This window comes from Caloenas nicobarica, chromosome 2, assembly GCF_036013445.1.
Source record: "Caloenas nicobarica isolate bCalNic1 chromosome 2, bCalNic1.hap1, whole genome shotgun sequence".
Classification (NCBI taxonomy): domain Eukaryota; kingdom Metazoa; phylum Chordata; class Aves; order Columbiformes; family Columbidae; genus Caloenas; species Caloenas nicobarica.
In genome coordinates this window covers 25334120-25358821 of record NC_088246.1, presented here as the reverse complement: position 1 = coordinate 25358821, position 24702 = coordinate 25334120, and the positions used below count along the sequence as shown (strand labels likewise).

General features: G+C 36.0%; 1 protein-coding gene across 5 annotated transcripts in view; it reads right to left on the bottom strand.

Moving 5' to 3' along the window:
* AKAP9 (A-kinase anchoring protein 9) overlaps positions 1-24702 on the bottom strand; it is a 111041-nt gene that overhangs the window by 19610 nt on the left and 66729 nt on the right. For 3 of the 5 annotated variants that reach the window (XM_065627311.1, XM_065627312.1, XM_065627315.1), the window contains exons 22-32: positions 22659-22870; positions 17283-17445; positions 12425-12637; positions 11138-11176; positions 9726-9958; positions 7969-8088; positions 4780-4956; positions 4566-4670; positions 3982-4134; positions 3559-3738; positions 801-1886 (exon numbers count right to left, since the gene is read on the bottom strand). In XM_065627311.1, coding sequence (XP_065483383.1) covers positions 801-1886; positions 3559-3738; positions 3982-4134; positions 4566-4670; positions 4780-4956; positions 7969-8088; positions 9726-9958; positions 11138-11176; positions 12425-12637; positions 17283-17445; positions 22659-22870 — 2681 coding nt within the window. The remainder of the gene's footprint in view (positions 1-800; positions 1887-3558; positions 3739-3981; positions 4135-4565; positions 4671-4779; positions 4957-7968; positions 8089-9725; positions 9959-11137; positions 11177-12424; positions 12638-17282; positions 17446-22658; positions 22871-24702) is intronic. The other 2 variants (XM_065627313.1, XM_065627314.1) reach the window with 1 other exon arrangement.

Here is a 24702-nt window from a genome sequence, read left to right as displayed (position 1 = left end):
TGCAAGCGGAAATTGGCTACACCATGTAGAAAGCAGAGGGAGGAAGGTCAACAGAGTAGGAAATGAAGTCTGATAACATTATTACATTTATAAGACATCGATGATATTCATTCAATCTGCATTTAGATGAAAGGTCTTAGAACCTTTTCCGGTCCAGCACTGGGTTTCATAATGTCTCTGAAGAGTTTCAGCAACCAAGCCCATGTTTGGGCTATCAAGCACAGTCAACCGTGACTGAAGGTTTTAAAATCAGAGGCAACACCACCAGTGGTGGATGGAAATCAGGACAAATATAGACTGGTAAAAACCACTGAATGGGAAATATCTTTGGAATCAAGACAGGAAAGAAAGAAAATGTAAACCAGAATCAAAGCATACATAAACAAAAAAGCCCTGTCCTCCCCCTCAACCTGTACAGACAAATTGCCATCACTCCCTTATCATTCTGAACCCTCTCTTAGATAATTTTTATCATTTTAATTTTTCTCTCTCTACCTCCATGCCACGTAAAAGTGCGATTCACTCCATTCTGTGTCAGTTCAAAGTAAGAAAGTATATGTTCAAAATTAATGAAAAGGCAAGGTGTTTTTCATGCAAAATGGAAATTGATAGTGGAGTTCACCTAAAATAACATCCTTCTCTTCTTCGTAACTCCAGGAATAATGTAGAAATGAAGACCCACCCCACATGGTAGAATATTCCTACCACCAGTCTCATAAAGACGTGTTTCATTCATTATAGTTTACATAAAATAAGTGATTTTAGTGAAAACAAGCCAAAAGAAAATGGCATCTAATTACCTGATACGTCTGCATTTCTTCTTGCTTAAGGTATTTCTGAATCTCTCCTCTGTGTTTTTCTCCCATCTCTTCTAGTAATTGCTGAAGTTCTAAGAGTCTCTCTTCTTTTGCTTTGGCTTCCTTTTGCACAATTTTTACATTTTCTTTTTCTAGCTCCAAGTTATGATTTACCGTTGCCAGTTGGTCCTCCATCTCACTAAGCCTCTGTGTTAGGAGTGACAATTTTGATTCCATCTCATTTTCAGTTTCATCACTCAAACCCTCCATTTGGGCATTCTTGCTTGCTTCCTCCACACATCTGGGAGCTTCCTGAATTTCCTGCATGAATTTCCTTTGCTCTTGAACTGCATTTAGCTGAACCTGACTCACAAGAGCAGCAGCAACTTTCTCCACTAGCATCTTTTCCAGTTCTAATATCTTCTTGTTAAGTGTTTCTCTTTCAGCTTTGCCTTGCTTTTTCAAGTCTTTTATTTCATTGTAGGCCTGGCACAGTTCTGAATCTTTTTCCTCAATGCATGCCTGAAGCTGCTGCTGTTGTATCTCCATCTTGCTAATGGCGACTCTCATATTTTCATCTGAAGACAAAAGCTGTGTTTGATCTAGCAACTCTATCTTCTCACATGAGTTTTCTTCCACTTTTTCAGTTTTCCCATTGCTCCTCTCTTCTGTTTTTTCCCTATCACCTTTCATCAGTGCAAACTTACGCTCCTCTGTTATTCTTTTGTGCTCTTTTTTTAACATACTCATTTCTTGCATTAGCTGGTTCATTTTTAAGTTAGTTTCCTCAAGCTCATTCTTTGTTTGAGATGCCTCTACATTCATGTTTTCTACTTGCTTCTCCAAAGCTGCTTTTTCCGCCAGAACTGTTTCAAGTGTATGTTTCAGACTGTCAGCATCTTCTTGAACAGCAGCAATGTCTGCAGGTACTTGTTCGATATTTGCCAGTTCCTGCTGAAGCTTATCAATTACATCATTCAGCTGCTCTACTTCCTCATCATTTTTTTTCTTCACACGTTCTTGATCACTTTTCAGACATTCTATCTGGGCTTCCAGCTCCTGTATATGCTCATTTTGCTCTTCAATAACCTGGGAAAAAACAAACAAACAAACAAACACCAAAAGAACTTCACAATGGGCAACTATTAAACCCTCAGATAATTCTTTTCCTGGACTTCACAGCAACAGTTTAATCACACATTGAAACATCTTGTATTGTAAAAGAAAGTATGTTCTCAGTGAACTTTTGAGGAATCTCAAAAATGCTATAGAAAATGTGAACAAGCCATTGGTTTTCAGAAGAAAAGCAAAGCAATGCTGGTGATTGCTATCAAGTCAGCATAACAGCTTCTGTTCTTCATAACATAGTGAGGTAAAGGACCACAAAAGGCACATACAGCAATTAAAAGAAAAGCACTTAGTGGGATGAAGATGTCAATGGGATTAGGAAAGGGATTAACCTAAAAACAATCTATTCATATTTAATACCGATCTCAAAATCAGGCAAACAGAGTAATTATTTAACTTCCTCAAAAATATAACTGAGTAAGACGATGAAATTAAGAAAATGAAACTTCATATAACAAGAAAAGAACCAATCATTAAAATTAATTATACCTGAATCTTGGGTATTGTTTTCAAAGCAAGTAATGTAATCCTGTTTCTGTGGTCATTGTATAAAGTAGAACTGTACTGGATTCTTGAAGTATGATCTTTCCTAAATCCAATTTCCTAAATCCAATTCCAAGTTCTGTCATTATTCACTGAGGTTCATTATAACCAAATATCTCACATAAAAACTCAGTGAAATTATCCAGCTCAGTCAGAGCTCTGTTTCAGGGAATTCAATATGTCCCAGCAGAATGTTACCCTAAATGTTCAACCATTTACTGAGGGGTAACAGAACTTCTAGTCTTATCGTAATTAATAATATTTGTTTTCAGGACAAAGCTTTAGACTAATTAATTTCCATCTTTAAAATGTTCAGAATGCAAAATTCATCCACTGAAAAGATCTGACCCGCAGCTTGTTTCTTCTGGCACTTATATCAATGCAAAATAAGGAGTATTTCTGTTTAAATCAAATGTGTTATACCTGTATAAAATGGATGTAAACCAGAAGATGAAGCTCATTATCATAAACACAACATAATAGAAAAATAACAGACAGCTACAGGTATAAAATCTCAGTAAAGAAGAGGAAGATGAATCTGCTGCTTTCTTTCTTGCTCTACATTTCTAATAAACACAGCATTTCGTTTGCACATCCACCATGCTTCAAACTGGATTAAAGACGTTGCCAAAGTATTTACACAAGCTCATGAAGCACAGAAGTTCAATTGCTAAAAAACCCTATAAAATCCAACATGACCCAGCAGGTGTCACTGAAACTTAACACTCAAATCATTGTATGAAGATGGTAGAATGCATGTTGAGATTGAATTCAACTACTTGCATACTACTAAATGTACAGAAGTATTAGAAGAGTAAGGAATGAAGAAGACCTTAAGACAAAAATTCAAGCAGAAGGCAGAATAATAAAAAACAAAGGCAAGCAAGAAGTACTCTTCATTTAAAAAAAAAGAGGCAAAAGAGGAAAAACAGATTAGGGTTAAAGCGTTGCTTGAAACTGAAGCATTTCCATTTTTAAATTAAGGCAGCAATAGAAGATGATGTAACTGGTGGAGGGATGGAGTATTTTTTTTTTCTTTAAACAGCTAACAACACAAAGTAGGACTGAAAAATATTTCAAAATTATGTACTTTGTTGTCTGTTGTGACTTCGAGTTGCTGCTGCAGTTTTGCAATTTGTTCATGTAGATGATCTATTTCCTGCTCCTTTTCTTGCATGATGTAAGCGAGCCTCCCAGCCACTAAGTGATGGTCCTTTATGGTGGCATCTTCAGATTTCTGGATAGCTAGTCCCAGTATTTCCATTTCATCCTACCAAAAAAAAAAAAAAACCAAACCATGTTACAGTTGTACATAATGTTTTCTGCATATTCTTGTATGAGTATTTAAGGCATAGGAATTAAAATACACAGATTGCATGGAACGACAAGTAATTATATGAACTTTTTAGTACTGTGCAATTTGAAGTGTGGAGAAATAATTTGGCACCTTGGCTTTTTCCAATAATTTATTTCTGGGGAGGAGGAAAAATAAAGATCTCTGTTACACAACTACCTTAAATAATTTGTTCTCTTGTTCAAGTTCTTGCAAGCATGTAGTGAACTCCTTTCGCTGAATTTCCAGTTGCATGTGCAATTGCTGAACTTCTTCATTTTTATTTTCTAGCTCCTCTCGAAACTGCTCCAGTTGCTCCTCAAGGTTCGTGACCTGTGTTTCCAAAACAAATGGTGGAAAAGGAGTAGACAGCCATACAAAAAATTAAATGTCATAATTTTCAAGTGCAATGTCTGCACCAAACTAGTTTGGTATGCACAAAAGAATGTGCACCCAGTGACATTCTGAGTCCTTAAACTTAATGGAATTTTAAAATTCATTAAAAATCAGCTGATATCACTATAAAGTTTTTCCTAATTGGGCTGAATTTTGATACCAGAAATGCTGTTGCAAGTCATAAGCATTAACATAGACAATAACAGCAATTATCATGGTTTGCAAGAGAATTTCAAAGGCATTTGTACTGCTGTCTCTCTGATCTGTTGAAAAAATTTCATCGGTATAGTTCATGAAACCAAACAGAAAGCAAAAACGAACAAACCAAAATATCAGCAGGAACATGGAACATTTCACAGGTATTTTACCTCCTTTTCTTTTCTGTCCACAGCTTCTCGTTCAGCTTGCAGTTGTGCTTCAAGAGGTAATTCTCCCTTTACTATGATGGTGCCAAACTGCTTCCTTTCCTCCACCTTTAAATATACATTATAAATTAGTAACTTTATTTGCTTAATAACAAACAAATATACCGTTTTGTTCTCAAGAAAATAAGAAAGCAGTAAATACAAGACCAAGCAATACCTTTTGCAAGTTGTCTGCACTGATGAGTAAGGCTTGTTCCAGTTCTCTTATCCTGCATTCTAGTTTCTCAATTTCTTCATTTCGTTCTTGTATATCTCTCTGAAGTTGCTCCTTAGAGAGCAAAAGCTCACTGCATTTGTCTGTTTTTTCTTTTAGATGATTTGTTAACTGTTCAACCTGGTGAAATAAGGCAAAAAGATGAAGATATTGTACTAGATCAGAAGGGTTTGCTAAGAATAGCAACAGCAGTCATTTGTGACAGGGAAAAAATACCACTCTTTTTTTCTTATAACAAAACTCCTACTCTTTCGGTGAAACAGAATGTAAAGTTAGGATATTGTAGTGCTACACCCAGCAAATACAAACAGCATTTTTGAAGAAGTGACATGTTCTGTGCTGTATCACCTACTCTGCAGAACTGACCTTGTCCTTCTGAAGCCTTCAGACTCTCTCGTCAGTTAAAATCAAGTACCACAGCATCCCTATGCAGCCCACTAAAAAGAACTCTTTAACATCTACGGATGGAATGCCCTGACCCAAAGGTCAAGATGCTATGTGCATCTTTGAGGAACATCATAGTTCCAAAAATCTGTGACAACGTTATTCAAAATAAGGAGTGAGTTAGTGACATAGAAACATCCCCTAAAACTCACTGGGTCTTTAACATGGAAGGGAATTGCTGTACTTCAATCCCGAGGAACAGGAATCTTTGTTTTCTTGCTGGGTTTGTTAAATGGGACGAAACAGAAGTGATGTATGATATAATTTCACTTTCTACAGGGGACAAATCATCCAAATAAAGCATTCTGAATCTCACTAGTTCAGATGTTTGCGGCTCAGAAACAACATGTTTAAAGAGTTATTGAAGTAGCAGAGATAGGAACGATCCCAGTTCTAGTAGTATTTCAGAAATGATTTAACCAAAATTACAGATAAGAAAGACATGTGACAAATCCATGACATTAGGTCTGATGCACAGAGTTAAGACCTGAGCTAAACTAAGCAATCGAGCAAGAGACAGGAAACTAATGTTTGTCCCACTCAAGAAACTTATTTCAGTATTTACAATTAGGAAGTTACGATGTAGCCAAAAGGTAGAAGACTCAAAGCATTTCAATAGACAGGAGAGGAGAGGACCAGAACATAAAGCTGACAGGATGGTATTGATGTTATCCATCCATGAGTAACAGCAAAGTCTGTAGTGACCACAGAAAAGTCCTGAGAGAGAAATGGAAAAAGAAAAATCAAGTCTCGAGCAGACTCTTTATGACAACCCTCCCTGGAATAAGTTGACGGAGTAAGCTGAAACAACAGTAAAAAAGAAATTAAGTTACCAACAGAAAATGCTCACAGCATTCACGCAAAGCAGAAGAGCATTTCAAAAAACATGCAACTACAAAAAAGTAAAGCAGGCGACTCAGAAAAGCCTGAGAAATAATGATGAAATGTATATCTGTAAAATATTCCAAGTAACATTGCGACATCAAAATAAACTACATAGTAAGATTATGTGCATCGTTTGATAAAAATTAAATCTAATACACTACTGAAAATTCTATATTCTTCTAACATGTCACATTCAATACCACCCAGCTCTAAAATGGCAGCTACACCTGTGGTGCTTGCAGATATTATCTTAATGTCTGTATTTCTACCTACTAAAAAATTCTAATTTAAAAGCATCTAATACAAATTTCAAAATTTTAATCACAGTTACAGCTGTCTGTCATTTTAAAGCATGCTTTAAATTTCAATTGTAGCATATCTGCTAACTTATGGAAAACATATATATGTATATGTGCATATAAATCAGAACAATTTTACATATAGATTCTGTATAGAAAAATAGAGCATTTTTTTATTATGCCATCACTTTTTTTTTTCTTGGGAGAATATTTTTTTTCATGTGAGAATTTTTACCAGGAATTCACATGCTACCCACACCCCAAATTATAACCAAACACATAATGAAATGAACTCAAAATGAATATCCTCGACTAAGGAAAACTAATTGTGCTAAAAAGTCTCTCCCATCTGTGGAAGGTGCCAACAGGAGAGGAGCGTGCACGCACTTTGGAATAGAAAGAAATAGATACAGAATTGCTCCACGTGTGTTGGTTAACACGCACCCAGATAATTCCACAAGGTTCATTGTTCACAGAGGCTGACGACAGCCACGTCACATAGTACTGACTGAATATTCTGACTGTGAGATTTCTTACAACCTTTGCATTAATATATATATATATATAAACATATATATAAAACCCCCATTAAATACTCTCTAAATGTGAGAATAATAAGTAAATATTTTGACAACTTACATCTCACATGTATCAATTTATGTTCTATTACTGTCCGAGGTCCCAAACGATATATAAAATAGAATACTAAATATTGCTAATATTTAAGAATTAAATTACAGCAACTGAACTACTTCAGCAAGAACTTTGATTTGAAAATCGCAGTGCAACCTAATAAGAGGCATTTTAACACCAAAATCAGGCAAGAAAATAAGGCAAGAATATCAGCCTTGCTCAAAAAGCAGGACACAAGAAAACCCACAAAAAATAAAATGTCATTTAATTGACTAACAGATGATCAAATAAAACATGCAGAAGCTTTATAATATACAGCATTTGAACTTTTCTTGATTTTGCTACATCTAAGAGTTTTCTATGACTCCCCTGAGCTGCTGTTCAACAGTTACTAAATTTGTTTTGGTGGAGACAGACTTCCACTGGGGAGGTTCAAGTGCACCCAGAGAGTGTTCCTGAGTCACAGGTGCTAAACTTTGGTAACTCAGTTCCTTCAGCTGTGTACCTGTGCTATGGACTAAACAACACAAGAACACGCGAAACTGCTAACGTAGCTCTGAATGTTTCCACAGGCTTTTGAAAACAGTGGATTTTCTAAATTAAGTTATAAGAAAAAGACTTTTTGGAAGTTATGAAGTCTCTGTATATCTACTACTAAACCCAAAGAACCAACCAGCCAAAAAACACCCCAAGACACCGTTTCACCATGTTCCCCAACACCTTACCCTTCATCTAAGGCAACTGATTTTCCTGGCTTGGAAATGGATGCAGGTCAGGTACACCATAAAACAGCTTCATTACAATAGCTAAACAGCTGTCAACTGGTCATTTATATTTATATTCATTAAGTACAAGGAATAAAATGCGTCACCTCTCTGGTTTGGTGTTCATTGACAGGTTGACTCCTTTGCGGAACCTTCAGCTGTTGTTCCAGCTTCTGTATCTCTTGCTGGAATACGTCTCTCTCATGCTCTCGGTCAATTGCTTGCTCCTGAAAGTTAAGAAATTACGTGGATGCACCATTTGATTTAAAACTGGTTTAAATTAAGTATATTACTACTTCTTATTTCTGTTAATGCGAGGGTGGTAACACTATTTTTAAGGTAGCAGAACCTCTTGCAACTACCATTAAAAAACTTCTTTCACCATTTGGGGCACACATTTTTTTTCACATTTTTTAATCAAAATTTAGGACAGCATAGGCACATCCAGTATTACCTCACAAAAAATCAGTTTTGTTTCTTCTGTTCCAGGTACACCACACAAATGGTGTTAAGCCAATAGTTTATTATTTTCTTTCCTAATGTTTGTCTTTGATATATGCAGCACAAATAGAAATTAAGAATAGAAATTGACGCTATGTTAATATTGATGAGGAGTCAACAGCAAAAAAAAAAAAAGTTTCGAGTTTTGCATTTCAGTTTTACTTTTGACCAGTTCCAGTTGCTATATCTCAGTCTGACACTTGGGAAATACATCTTTATATAGGAAATAATGTGGCACTGGTATCATCTAGTGAAGCATCACCTTTAAATGCCACTTTGTAAAACAGATAAACCATATCAGGTGCGTTAAAACAAACTAGTTGAAGTATCTGATACGAAGAGGAAAGTTTCTGCCTAGCAACAACATATTTTGCTAAAATTCAGGAAACTGGAATAAAACCTCAGTCTTCACAAGTTTCAGATTTTAAAGCTCATCTGCTGTTTCAAGGAAACAGTTGAATTCTAGTGCTGCTATTGCAAACAGCAACTCATCTCAGTAGCCTGTAACTATTCAGTTCATGCTATTGATAATCCCAAACCAGAATGCATCTATGACTATGGGACTTATGACAGGAATTTTTACTTCTGAACTTTGTCTTATCATGACAATCTAGTTTCAGTGAGAAAAATAATCTTGTAACTGCAGAAAACAAAATAAAGCAAATCCATTTGTTCTAAGAACTAACTGGAAAGATCTCTCCTTTACTACTGCTTAGTAATAGATTATGCAGAGAAGGAGCCACGGGGTGTTATATTATGCAAAAAATTATTCTACCCTACTGCTGTTAGCTAAAGAGTTAACTGAGAATGTACAGAAATCATAGTTTTCTCCCAACAGCAGCATAGGACCCTTAATAGGAATAACATGGGAAAAGGAGGCAGGGAAGACGGTGTTTGCTGAAAACAGGGTAGGGTCCGAAATAAAATTGCAGAGACAGCCTGAGGCAGAAAGAAGTTGGCTACAACAGAGGCAGCTGCCACACTTGCAATTTACAAGTACAAAAAAGGTGACTACTTAATTCCAACAGACCTTACTGAAAAACACGGAGATTCCGCAAACTGTTAAAATAAATGTCACAAAAATTTATGTATTCTCATTAACTTTAGAAGTTTCCAATTATTTTAAACATTTAGGAAGCATACTGTTAAAAATACAGAGCAGACCAAAGCAAGCATCTCAAATGAATTTTCAACTTTTAAAACATTAATTAAATTATTGTGCTGGAACCTATCACACTGTTACTATCGTGTCCTTCTTTATGTTTGCTCAAAAACTGGAAAAACTAGCATTTCCCGCTGAACCAAACCTCAGTACAGGTGTCCCCCTCACCACTTCATCAAACTAGCCTTTTACCATACTTACATCCAGAAATTTCCTTGTTTTCTCCAGTTGCTTCTCCAAAGCCTGGTTTTGCTGCCTTAAATCCATTAGTTCTGCATTTTTTTCTTGCTCTAGCTCTATGAAACGATTGACCTGTTCTTCCAAGTCTATTTCCAAGACTTTCACTTGCTTGTGAAGGTCATCGTATTCTTTTTCAGCTTGACGCTGTACTTCAATTTTTTCTTTCATTAGCTTTTCTGTTTCTTCCAGCAATTCTAGTTATAATAAAATCATCACACACTACTTTCAGATATGAATAGTTAGTAATGTTACAAAGCAAAACCACTCCCCAAGGTATCCATGCTGTACTCTGCAGAAGGATGTGAACTGGTTTGGGTTTTTACTAATTCTCTTTTTTAGAAAATGTATTTTCTTCTGAAAAATAATACGCATTAAAATTACTGTCCTTTAGTTAGTCTTCAGAGGACAGTTAGTGAAGTTGTATCACATCACTTCCATGTTTAAGTTTCATATAAATTAAAAAGTCTCTGTACAATTGGAAAGAAAAGAAAATGTACAGGTTCAAACTACAGCTAGAGTCAGCGCAGGGATTAACAGTGAAGTACAGAAAACCCAACCCTCTTCTCATCCGCAGCGTCAGTAAAATCAATCCACTCCCAGTCGTCATCTTTTAACGTGATACATATAAGTAATTTGAAGGAAATATTGAAAGACTTAGCGACATTGCTGGGCAGACAGAGAGGGAAATTACTGACCTGTAACTGGAGCTTTGCGAAATCAGTGACTGCATGGATGCCCACTTTTGAGTACTCGTGTACAAGCTGGCAAGCATATATAGTAAAGCCCCAAACCACTCTACTAAGACTCTTAAGCCACAGCCCATTGAAGTACATATTAACTAACTGTACAAATCCCTTGAGGTAAAATCCAAACTGTGAAGTGCAATTACATTTGGAGAATCTTTAAAACATGATTGATATTTAGACAGAAACAATACAATTTCACTAGAGAAGAAAGACCCTTTAAGCACCATCATCTTACATCATATTTAACCAATTCTCATTTCTAGGTAACCATTATATATCAATATAATACAGTATTTAGTTATCATAATGAATGACTAAACTGTATTTGGAAATAAAAAGAAAAAAAAAGGCTACCAAAACATCCCTCCAATGCCATCTAAGTATCTGTAATTCATAGGTGAATAAGATGATGGTTATTCATGAATTTGCTCATTATGCTTAGAAATTGTAAGAAATGTTGTTAGCGAAATGTAAAAACTGAGTATGAAATACAACATCAAAGCTGCAGGCCAGTAAGAAGTACAAGTAATGTCAGTAAGCCAAAAGCCCAATAATCCTGATTAACAACGTCAGTACGTATGAGTCTTGCACCCAGTTACAGCTTGGCCATGCAACATACAGACACACCTGCTTGGGAAGCTGCATCGACTGCAGCATCTACTAGGCCTAGGAGAACAGAGAGAGAGAAAACAAAAAAAAGAAGCAAAGTAATTCACATGCCAGCTATAGTTTTCTTGTGGTGCAACAATGTAAGAGAAAATGAAGCCAAAGATAGATGTGGCATCTAATGACAAAGTTGTTGAGATAACTTAGGCAATGTGGTAAGTTATTCTGGTATGCATGATATAAGTACCTACACATACTAGTGGAGCTGTTTATCCTTACAGTTGTTATTCATGAACATGAAAATATTTAGAAACCTAAACCATATAACAAATAACTAAACTGGAGTCACAGACAAGTATCTTCTTTACTATGAAGCAGGAAGCAACAGGTTGTTCTTAAACTTCATTGTTACACAAAGTGGATGCAGGAAATTGCAAACACACCCCAAGAGGTGCGATTTATAAAAGCAGCAACATTATAAATTGCTATAAATTTTTAGAAATTGAATAAAATGGTAGTTTCATCCTGCTATCTACAATGTAAGCACTGCAATCCTTGAAAGATCAGTACTTCTTAAAAACCACTCTTCTGATTTCCTTCCCCTCACAAACAAAAAATATTAATTTATTAGTTTAAGGAAAAAAATAAGGAAAAATTACATGTTTACTTTATGAGGGTAAATGCTTTTTTTTTTGAGTAAGCAGTTAGTCAGATTACATTGACATGGTATTTATCTGGAATTTTCACTATCAGTGCTGAACATTTTCATTACTGGTAGATAATGGTATTTCGTTACCACGCAACTTTTGTGCCATTCTGCCCCAAAAGAGGAATTTCTTAGAAAAGTATATCTTCTGTGTTTAATACAAGCATGGTCATCATGTGTAGTTTAATCATGTTCTGGTAGGTATGCTCCCTAGTCCCTCTAAAACTCTGTTTGGAAAGTATTTAGACCAGTATTTTTATCCATAGGTGCTATTACTACTACTATTATTATTATTAATACTTCAAGATTTTCCTTCTTCAGTGATAATAAAAATAAAAGCAGATTTTCAGAAGTATCAAGCTTTTGCTGGCTTAAAGAACAATTGTGATTGCTTGACACTTCTGAAAATTCAGTCATTTTCTGTTTCAATATCAAGAAAAATTATCACGCTAACATTAGACATGGGGTATGAAAATATATTTTGAAAATATCACATTCTTACTGATTACAAAAAGGGGGGAAAAAAGCCTTAACCAAGATTACTTATTATTTTATTTGAAAGTATAAGAAAACCTCATAGAAAGACTGTGAAGAATACATACGCTGCTCTATTGGCCCCGCATCTGCTCTCATGGCATCCTTCTGTCTGGAGAGTAATTCCTTTTCTTCCTGGATCTGCTGCTGCTCAGCCTCTAACTCCTGCAATTTGTTACCTGTGCACAGTAGTTCTTGCTCAAGATGGTCAATTACATCTATTTTTTCCTGGAGCTGTTTTTCCAGAAATGCTTTTTCATCTGCATAACCATCAATGAGACCTGTAGAACATCAATTTGGAGGCAGATTTAATAGACAACAAAGAATAATTTCGATTTTTTGCATGGTGAAGTCACGATAGTGTTCTCACATGAATGCACATGCACGTTAGATCCTTAACACCTGACAACTTTGGTCCTTGCTGTTCTTCCATGATGAACAAATTACAGGAAGCATAGCATAAGACCAAATACAGGTCTTAATTTTTTCTCAGCACAAGACCTGTGTGGTGCACAGGAGACATAAGTAATAAACACAGGAGAAATAAAAAATTTCAAATAAATTCAGGTTCCAGGTGCCATTTTAGCTGCCTCAAGACATTTGTCTGACCTCAAACCACAGTTTCTGTAAGAACTTGGGTGTCGTGTAGGTCAGGAATAATACAGATGCCTCCAACATCATGAGGCACCAAAACAGACCATAGGTATCCGTACCCATGTTTAGCACCTGAATCACTCCCAGAAGCCCTTAACAGCTGACAACTAAGAAACAATTTATTTTTTTTACTATTCATGTGCAATTTTTAAAGTAGCACAGAACAATTAATTATCTTTTTAACAGAGAATTTGGGATGCTAGCTTAAGAAAATGTCTTGTATGCTTTTAAAAATTGTTTCATAGTGAAGTAGTTCATATAGAAATCCAAGGGGGAGTCCTATTTTAGCTTTATGAATGATATGACAGCTGTAAGTAATAGCATCATTTTGGAACGATGCAGAAGTGAGCACAAAGGTAAAGACTTAGGAAAAAAACAGTGAATTTCCTTGAGGGCTATACAAACTATACTGAGATCCTGTAATGGTATTGGCTTCAGAAGATTCACATCAGTCCTTCCAGAAACATCTTAACTACACAACACAAGACGTTTTTACAGAAGGTACTAAATAGGTATCCCAGACTTCCATGGCAAGGTGAGTTCTGTCATGTCTCATACCAATGGTTCCAAAAGACAGCCAGGACGTCAGTCATATGATGTCTAAATTTTCTCAGCTGGACACACACACCTATCTCACAGGTTTCTTCTTACTAAGCCCACAGAATCTAAGTAGCATTTTCTCAATATCAGAATATTTTCAATATGAAAGTACTTTATCAGTATAAATCTATAGCCTTAAGCCAGTATTAAAATGGATTTTACCCTGGCTGAGATTATATGAAAACTAAAGATGCTTCGATTTGTTATCAATGCAAAGTAGAACCTCTGTGAACACATAGTTCCGTATCAGCGGAAAGGTCTCAAGAAGGAAATTAAGTAGCAGTGGGTTTTTCATACACAGTCTGAGAAACACAGGTCTAGTCCTCAAGCACATCAAAATCACACATTGCTGACCAATCTTTTTTTCCAGACTTGAGTTCACAGAGAACACAGCTGTATAGAGGGACTGGCTGTTGAAACAAAAAAAAAATCCTGAGCTAGAAACATCATTAACAGCATTTCAAAAATTCGAGACAATACAAATTCTGGTAGTTACTCCCACCATATCAGATGCTGTTGACAATGAGTACTTAACAGACTGGAAGTGGAGAGGGCGTTCCCAGGTTAAATGGAGTGCACACCCCCACCAAAAAGTTATCAGCAATGAAGAAGTCATCTGCTAAGATCACGTGTTGCAGTATTTACTCCTCCCTTTTTCTTTTTCTTTTTTTTATTTTTTCAAGAGATGTAATGAAAGTTGTCAGAGTTCAGTGAGCAATTTGGCATTAGCTTTTTTATCACGTTAGATAAGTCGTATCTGACAGCACTAAAAGACTAGAGGTTTGAAAATGTCTCAGACACAGCAGTTTTTGTGATAAGAAAGAAATGATCAAAAATGACACGTTTTATCTCAACAGAAGACAGAGTACCATCAGATGTATAATGAACTAAGACATTGTTCTACGTACCTATCTAAGGAATTTGATAAGAGAATGTAGTTTGGCTTTGTCAGAGTATGCTCACAACTCAGTTCAATGAGCAGAAGAAATTCAACAAGAACAGCTCTACGGCGTTTTTGTTTTGTGTTATCAACATCAAAAAAAAAAGGTGCTAGTTATTAGGAGCGCACTAATTTCAGAAGTTCACAGGAAAAAAAAGATGAAAAAAACCAATTAATTCAGGAGTTATAAAGCACCAAAGCTATGAGGGACAAATTAGCTGAATTCCTGCAGAAGACTGAACGGAATTACATCTCTATCTGTGACACAAATTGGCACTTAACTTAAAAGCTCAACTGTGCAATAGGTGCAATATCTCTATCAAGGGCTAAACATCAAATTCTGTCTCTTATATTCCAGAACTGTTCATGAACCAAATCAACACATTCAGTCTGTCAAGTCTTATAAACTGACATTGCTGTTGCTCTGATCAAAATTAAATTCCAGTTAAAAATTTTTGAAGACTGTTTCCACTTTATATGCTTCCAAGTTGGCTTTTTTCCCCCCTCAAATAAAACATTGTCAGATAAAATCCAGAGAGCACAAAACATAATCTCTTAGCTCTCACTAGATTTTTACTTAATACTTTGCTTAATACTTTCTTTGCTAGCAAAAAATCCATTCTTCTCTCATCTGTTGTATCTCCAAACCAGGCTCTGATGGAATATTTTAATCATTAATAAAATTTTACAGGTAAATGTTGCCTTCATTTAGATATGGGCAATCCCATTATCTACAAACTGGCATCTAACAAGAGTTTGCAGTTTCTTCGCTGCTATTAGTTTGTTTGCACATGCAAACTTTATAGCAGAAGTGTATTGCTCAAGAGAAGAACCTAGGTAATTTTAGATTTTTTGCTTGTCTGGTGGTAATAGGACAAAAATTTTTTTTAAAAAAAGGATAATAAGCAAATCTTGCTCTGTGCGATGTCATCTTCAAGCACAATTATGCATGCACTCTTTGTAATAGAGTCCTGCAAAAATGGAAATGTATTTACTGTAAATGAAAAGGTAAGGTCATAGTTCTTAGTGGAGAATCTGACCAAGCCAAAAAATACCCAGAAGGCAATGCAACCGAGCTAAGTTCATAATTAAAACTGTTTTTTTAATAAATAAAATTAGTCTGTAGTATTATTTTTAAATGCTACTTGTAGGATTAAACCTATGCAGACAGCTCTGACATTATGACAGATTTCTACCTTTAAATAAAACTTTAATCTCTCTCTTTTGTCCTAACATATTATTCTATTTTACTTTATTATTGAAAATTTGTGAATAAAAATTCTATCGACTAAAAAGATTATCCTCCAAGGAAAGCAGCAACAGATATAAAAGCTTCCTATGTCCTGAAATTCATCAATACTAAACAGTTTTGTAACTCAACCTGTGCGAGAATATTAACCCTCAGGTCATCTATAATTTGGTGGAAGATTTCATCTTTTTTGCACATTGTGTTCCATATGAGATTTTTTTCACCCTTAATATTAAAAAAAAAAAGAAGTAGTAATAATGCCTCTTTCAGATTTGAATCTATTCCCTCTGAAGTCTATTATCTTCCTTTCTGTTTTTGCAAAGCCGTCGAAATGCTGCCGCTAGCGCTGGTACTGATGACACGTGAGGTTCACGCTGTGTGAACTGACAGGCCACCAACTGTCCCCTCCACCACATTTCAGACACACGGCTTCGAAACCTGCCCTTTTTTCAGGTTATGTGTGTCATAGCTATTAATAGCGTGCGAACTCATGTAAAAGAGGAAGAAGGCTGGCAGGGTAGCATCCTCCAGGAATAACACTTGGCTATGAAACTAAGTCCGTGCTCCCACTTTGAAACAGAGAAGTCTCCTAAGCTTCAGAACTAACCAAAGTATCTTTCTGCTTACTACTACAGAGATTCTACCCAGATGCTAATTACAAACAGATAACGATAGAAATGCTGGGCGAAAAAAACCCCTAACATTCAGCTATTAAAACAATAAAGCTACTTCTAAAGAACAAATTAAGCATCAGTCAGATTTGAATATATTTTCCTTATGTCAAAAACGATTATTAGATTTCCCCTGTTGCAATGCCTGACCATTTTTAATTGCTTCCTTAATGCAGTTGCAAATACACTCAAAAAGATCACTTCAAACAGCGCAAACTGAAACATATCACCACCATATCATCAAATTCAGAGTGAAGGTTTTTATCCATGTTTGTGTGGAACTAAGTCAAGGTCCAGAGGAAGCAGGGACAACCTGAAATATGGGAAACTGCATTTCAACATAAGAAAAAACAAAATGTTTCTTTTTTTCTTTCCCCTCTTTGATGGACATTGCAAACTTGGCTGGACAAAGTCCTGGACAAGCTGCTCTACCTGACCCCGCTTCGAGCAGGGAGTTGGAATAGATGATCTCCAGAGGTGCCTTCTAGCCTCAACTGCTTATGATTCTGTGATTCTAAGTTGTTAATATTTAAGCTTGTCTGCACAGACAGATACGTTATGATGAAATAAACTAATTTTGAGGATAATAACACATATCCAACCTATTATTCTTAATAAGTCAGATAATAATATGTAAGACAAAGTTAGGAAACAGAATCACAGAGTGCTTGATGTTGGAAGGGACCTCTGGAGGTCATCTTGTCCATAACTACACAGAAGGCTGATAATGTTCTAAAATTTGCAAAAGAATGGATCTAATTCGCATTTTCTTACCCAATTAATAGGTTCAACAAGCCATCGAAGCTACTCACCTTCAGCTTTACTAAGCTCCAAAGCCAACTGCTCTCTGGCTTTGGCTTCTTCATTAAGACGTTCTTGTAGTTCTTCCTGATATTTGATAAATTCTGTGGCCTCTTGTTGTTTTTTGAAGGACTCTCGAATGAGCTCTGTCTGAGTAATTTTAGCATGTTCAAGCTACCACAGGAAAAAATTACAGAAGTTAGGTAAACCAAAGGTTTTCCAATAAATAACTATTCTATTATTCTTGTTTAATTAACAGTTGCTTTCCAGTGTGACGGGAAGTCTCACGTAACTTCACTGGACGTTCGGTAAGTTCTTTACTGAACACACACTCACAGATCACAATAGGAAGACCGACTCAGTACACAAGTCTAAGCAAACAGGCCTTGTCATTACAGTGAACTCAATGAGCCACCTGGCTAAATCCGTGTCTTTGTTCCGGGAAATTCCTGGTTAATGAGTTTACATTAGATTCACCTTTATTTACATTAGAGTCTTGTACTAAATAGGAGTAAGCCATCACCCACCACATACTTAGAATTGCTAAAAACCATTGCATAGAACTGGCAAAAGTTTTGATATAAATGGACACAAGTGGTCTTTCATCTCTTTTTCTTCTGAAGAAAAAAGTGACTTTTGAATATACCGCACTTTTCAACCAACAAGGCAGTAAGGCAATGCTTCTTCCAGCTCTGTCCACCTAACAGAATTATTAAGGATTTTTTAATTCTTCTCTGCTTGTCTGATGGGTAAATATTGAACGCGTACTACTGCAGATGTAGCATAATCTCACTGTGTCACTAGCCTAAACTACTGCAAAGGCAACACTGAAATGCATAAAATTGTGTACTTACTGCCTAGTTTAGACATAACCAAAGTAGATAATTTCAAAAAGAATTAAAATTAGAATTACAAAAGTAAAATAGTAAAGAAAGAACATTAATAAGTTTTGATTACACAAAATGTTCATCTAAGGTAACAGCAAACTGGAGGCAATTGCCAAGAAGATCTCTGTTTCTCAGCTGTTAACATTTACAACCTCTTTGAGGGACACAAATATAAATCGTCAGAGCTGAACCACACATCAGTTCTTAGTGTGGCTTGTCTTCAAAATAAGACAACTTGTTTTGAATAAGAACAACTTCAGAAAATGAAATAACATATTTCCTGCTCCCCTCCACTTTGCCTTTCTTTTCCTCTTTAATATTGTGGATATTGGCATATATTTGTAAGATAGAAACTGTAGCAAAGCCACAGATGTTACTATAAACATATTCTCTCTCTCAATTTCTTCAAATAAAAGCTTTCTCACTATATCCAGCTAAGTTCATGAGTATGATTGGCTTGCTTTAAAATCTCAGAAAAATGGGTTAGGAACATTTCATAGAACATTGAACACAAAATTGCCCACTTATAAATAAAATTACACTTTGAAAAGAATGTCTGAATAATTGATACATTCTCTTTTATAATACACTGAATTATTTAAAGACTTGATTTCTTTTCTACAGCATCTCTTTCTAGATGGACATGATTCCTGTGAACTATTTATTCTGACAGGAGTTAGAGAAAGATATAAATGCTGAACTGGTTTGAGATATTTTAAAAAATCACAGAGCATTCTTACTTCATTATTGCATTTTGAAGTGGTTAATGAAAGACCCATCCCAGATGAAAGGGAAACACATGCTAGGTTTACTGTACATAGACAACCACAAAAATGGCTTGCTCAAGCGCATCAAATACTCCAACTAAAACTCAGAATATAAATTATTCTCCAGTTCTTTTCAGTAATAACAACTCAAGGTATTATTAAAAATATTGGAAGGCAAAACTAAAAAGAAGCAGAAACATGAACAGGATTTTTCAAGAACAGAAACTTCTCCATGGGATCACTGGAAGCCATTGGGAAGCTTCTGCTACTTAACATTACCAGTCGGTGCACAAAAGCTATAAAGAAACAAATTTAACTGACTGCAGCCCTCCCCAACAAACATCATTTACAGTGAGAAAAATGCCATGTAGTGCTTTAAAAAGAGAACTCAAATATCTGTAATTCAATATATTTCTGCCTGCCAAATTTCTTTTGTTAGAAATGAACAGAGACAATTTTATAATCAAAGCTCTTCCAGTGTCCATTAATAATTGCCTAGGAAAAAAGCTTGTCAGCAATGCATAACAACTTTAATGATACAGACAAGTTTATATCACTTCTCACAGCATTCTCTTCTATTTAAGCTGGTTTAAAATACAATTTCTTTTAAAATGTTTATACTTACTGAATAGGGAGGTGTAGGCAAGGAGATTTTAGAGACAACTTTTAAAATGTGCCCCTTTTTCTTTTGGCTGAAGTGAAAAATGGAAGTGTTTACAACTACAGAATTATTCTCATCCAAGTGTTCAGGGAAAGGAAAAGGACACGGTAAAGGCACACGAGATTCAACCTCGTATGTATCTTCTTCTTGACCTTCAGTCCACAGACCATTAAAGAGATTAGATGCCCAGTAGGTGTGGTAAGAATCCATTCCAGAAAGTACCGCTGCTGCTGTCTTCTCGACTGTCACATCGGTATTGTGCACTAGCTAGGCTGGTTTTAGAAATCCCTAAAGAGGCATTTGCAACAGAGCACGTACATTTAACAGTCTGAAGACACAGATCAGCACTGTCAGTGACAAACCCACTCAGAATCAGCAGGAAGCCGCAGATCACGTTCTCAAGCAGAGTAATTCAGGAGCGGAGTAATCCAAAATAGAGACAGGTGCAAGAAAACTTTGTATGCTCACTCCTAAAAGTCCTTTGCAAAGAACTTTCACACGAAAAAGCAACAGAAATCTTCCAATAGCAGCTCAGAGGTAATTTCCAAGGCAAGGAAGCATAATTTTTTTTCTACCTGCACAGGTACGCTGCAGCAGACAAGCAAGCTAGCAGAACACAAACTAAAAATGATTTTCCATCTCCACTACAGCAAATGAAAGAGAAATACAGACATGTCATTATTTGCCTTCATTCTTATTGTTGGAGTTAACTCAGCAGGAAGAACTTTCTCAAACTCTGCTAGTTTAAAGCCTTCCTGTTCATATCTCCCAATCGAAAGAGTTCAGGGGAGTGGCCTGATTTATTTACCTATACATAACATCAGCAGGTGGAATTTGAATTAATACACCCCCTACACGCCTCGCCTGGAAAGATTCAAACTGAACTTCACATCTGAAAGTTTGTGTTCAGACAGGTCTCGGATAGTTACTTTGAAGATTTTGCCAGGTTTTTCTCACTCTTTTAAGTCTATTTCATGAGATGGGTACGTGTTTGTATGCACAACACAAGTGATTAAGAGGAAAGGTTAAAAATCTTTTCTGCCTGCAATTAGTTTTAGATTATTTTCCTACTCTGTAGTATTTTATAAAGTATTCAGTTTCTGACTATTTAAAAATAATTGTCAGGTCATCTACAAACCCTTGGTACATACAGTCACTGTATATAATCCAGTAAGCAAACAACAGACATTACAAAGCAGACAAGCTTGAATGCTTGCAAAGGACCTCTACAGAACAGCCAGAAAAGATGTCAATATTTATACTTAATACAGCCGGCGGGGGGGGCGAGGGGGAGGAACATGTGAAAAGATTAACATGTTAGTAACTTCAAAAAAACCCAGATATTATCATCAGGGATAAATCCATATTTCTGTAATTCACATTTGTGAAAAAAATGTGTGGGTATGTGTTTGAGCCAAACCATAACAGTCACTGGTATTGGCAAAGTCTCAGCTACAAAGCTAAGAAGTGAAAGTAAAGTTTCCTGATCAATTGCCTACAATATACTGTTTACTTTCATTGGTATAATGAAAAAACTGTAGAAACACCAGTCACAAAAATAAAATAATTTTGGGCTATGTATAAAACTACTGCATTTAAAGATCAGCAGCAAAATGTTCAGAAAAAAGCAGCACCAAGTGGAATAAATAATTGACAATACTTTTATAATTGCAGCATGAATTCTTAATTACTGTAAAACTTTGAAATAGTTTTTCCTTCTCTGTATCATCTGCCCTTTAAATGCAAGATTTCCTACAAATGCCCTACTATATAAGAACTCCATATATTGGAGTATACGTGTATCCTTTTTTGTTATTATGCAATGCTAGGTCTAAAGCTGAAAAAAAGGCCTCAAAAATCCAAATAACTATTTTTAATTTAACTCATGCTCAAACAGAAGAAAGCTGTTGCAAATAAATGCAACACAGAAAGTAATTCACAAGATCCACCAGACTACTTGCTTTAGTAAACCAGAGGGGGGTTTGCTGAAATTGTATTTAAATTACTTTCAACTTTACTAAGTACAAATTAGTCTTTTTTTTTTTTAAGAAGAAAGGAATATCAACTTCATTTTTGAAGTATTTCCAAATCAACAAATACTTAAAGCTTTTAAACTATTAGACAACTGAACTTTCATATTACTTTCATCATCACAGCTTTTTTCTCCTTCATTTCCAGTAGTTACGATTTACGCATCTTACACCCAGAGACAAGAAAGCAATGAATTAAGTAATATCATTACTAGGTTCACTAATAGATGGGTCTGTAGCATGAAACAGGCTGCATCCCTGGAGTTTTAGTCTCAGATTAAAGAGCTGATTCTAAAGACCGAGTTATTCAAGGGAGACCGGCTTAAAAAATTACAGTGAGACACAGAGTATTTACTTATATACCTTCAAATTGTGATGTGCATCATCTAAAAGTAAAGCACATGTTAGAAGCAGAGTGATTTGAACTGAGACAAGTACACAGCTCCCATTTCATAAACAAGGAAGCACGCCAGAGAGCAACCAACATCCCACCACGCAAAGTACCCAAGAGCAAGTAGAAAAGAGCCCCATACACCCCTTTTTTTTTTTTTGAGACTATTCATCAATCTCATAGTAAGGTGGCTGCGTGCTCATCCTGCCGTGTTTAAACCCTAGCCGGAGGAGAGCTCCACCTTTTTGGCCAGTCAATTGACTAAAATGTTCATCAGGAGCACAGTTGCCCTTAATCCTCGCTCTTCACAAGGGCCGGCTCAATCTGCCCTGACACCTCCTGTCTCCTCCCTGGAGAGCAGCAGAATGCACATGACCCGTACGAGCAATGAAAGAGTGCCCTAGTTTGAGAAACACACCCCAATTCAGTCTTCCTCTGCAGTCCAAAGTAGATTTCTAACATGGATCTAAATTCATCAGTTAAGCCATGCTGGAGCAGATTTTTTTGGGGGGGAGGCACCTGAAATATTGCTTCAGCTTTCGAAATGAGCTTACAGGTTTTATGCTTATAAAAACACACTCATGAGAAAACTAAAGAAAAAAAATAATCAAAACACAAAATTCAAAATGCTTCACTATTAGATCAACCTACCTGATTTGAAGTTTCATTGATAGCTTCAAGAAGCTTTTCAACAGCTGCTTGTAGTCGAGAACTAATGTTCAGAATGAGTTCTTCATTTTCAGGATCTATTTCCACTCCACTTTCTGCGAGGTGTTGGCTCAGTAGTCCTTCATCTGTTGCTCCTGACCACATGTTAATATCATCATCTCCCATACTACCACCACGATATGAGGAACAGGACTCTGGAAGAACAACAGTTACCTTTTCACACACACTCTTAGCACTTCAAAACATGAAGACCTGTACATCTGAGTTATGATTGGAAAGACAAGTCATAAGATGATTAAAATATTTGTATTGGTCACAAAGACAGAAAGGGAAATACAGTATACTAAAACTTAGGCAAACAAGGTACACAATGTGTTAACTAAAAACAAGCAGAAGGGAGAGAGAAAAGGAGATACTAACAGAATATTTTAGACGTCCTTTCAGTATGCTTTTGGGCTCTGAGGCTCAGCTTCAAACCTTAGTTAGTATCAGTAACCCTTCCTATTTTGATTAACACTCAATAATGACTTGCATGATTGTCTTTAAAATACAACCAGGTAAAAAACCCCAGCCTGTCAATCACTGTTTCCCCAATGCCCAGCTACGTTAGCGTGCATTAGCACTAAATCGTTCCGTTAGTGATTCAAAAGCACGGACTCAAGCGAGTAAAGGGAAAGACATGCACGTAATTCAGAGACGCCTCCTCAGGACGAACAGACTAGAATACGAAACATCCAAATTCAGCGTTATTATTAGTGAACTGAAAATTAATTAAAATGGGCAGCTGAACAAATCAAGTGAGGTGCAGGGTGGGTGTCACTGTCCCTCCTGACGGGCCACCCGGCACCTGCCCAATTCACCTGACCGAGGGCCGAGGCAGCTTAAGGGCATCGACCCCTCTGGCCAAAAAGCAGGAGACACAAAGTTTGCGGGTGGTATTAAACTGGCAGCAATTCATCGAGAAAAGAGTACATTCGCCATATTTAGAACTCAGGGCTGTATTTAAGTGAGACAAGTGAAAGGGAACTCCTGAGATGTTTTACAATCACACTTTCAGTATGAAATAATACAGTAGTAGGTCATGATAGTAGATTTCTATTGTTTCTATTGTGTTTTAGAAATGAAGATGTGTTATGTCATTAGTCTCCCAGATTTGAAGTGTCAGAAATAAATGCCATCATGGAAAATTTTTTAAAATGACAGTTTCTTTTAATGAAATCTATTTCTGAAATACATTTAAAATAAAATAAATGTTTTAGTGTGTTTCTTTAAAGAAAAAAAAATTAGATGTCACTTTTGCTTAAGGTTTTCTCAAAAAACCCCCACCCTTATTTTGTGGAAACAGCAGTATGACTAAATGAGGAAAGAATAGTCAATGGCTCTTTAGCAATAAAGTTGCCATACTGGGTTATCTTTGAATTTGAGTTCCTGGTTACTCCATGAATTGAGACTGCTGAACTGGAACAGTTTGTTTAGTTACAGAAACTGAAATGAAATTATAACAGGTCAATTTTACAAATTGCCTTTAAAAATGTAGTTAGTATTCCTGTTGGATACAACTTCCTTATACTTGCTCTTGCCACTTAACCAGACATCCAAATAACATTGGAAATATGAGTCCTCCTGTTGATGTTGTTTGAACCTAGCTAGAAAGTCAGATTGTAGTTTTCAGGTTTGTTTTTATTTTTAACAAGTTGCAACATGATTAACCACCTGGTTTACTTACTATACTTTTATAACTGCAAACATTCTGATAATTATATTTACGCATTTACTTCATTATGGATGCAGCTGCATATATGACCTGTATACAACAAACTAATCCACAGCAATTTTAAATTAGAAAGGTTTGTTTTGTTTACTTTTATCTTATAATTGCTAAGATTTTTTAAATGCAGATGTATTTAGTAATTTTTTTTCTTGTACTTACACCATTATTGTTTCATATCTCCTTTAGATATGTGGGATATAATGTTACAAACTCTTTTCACACTCCAAAGGGAAAAAACAGAAGCACACTATATGC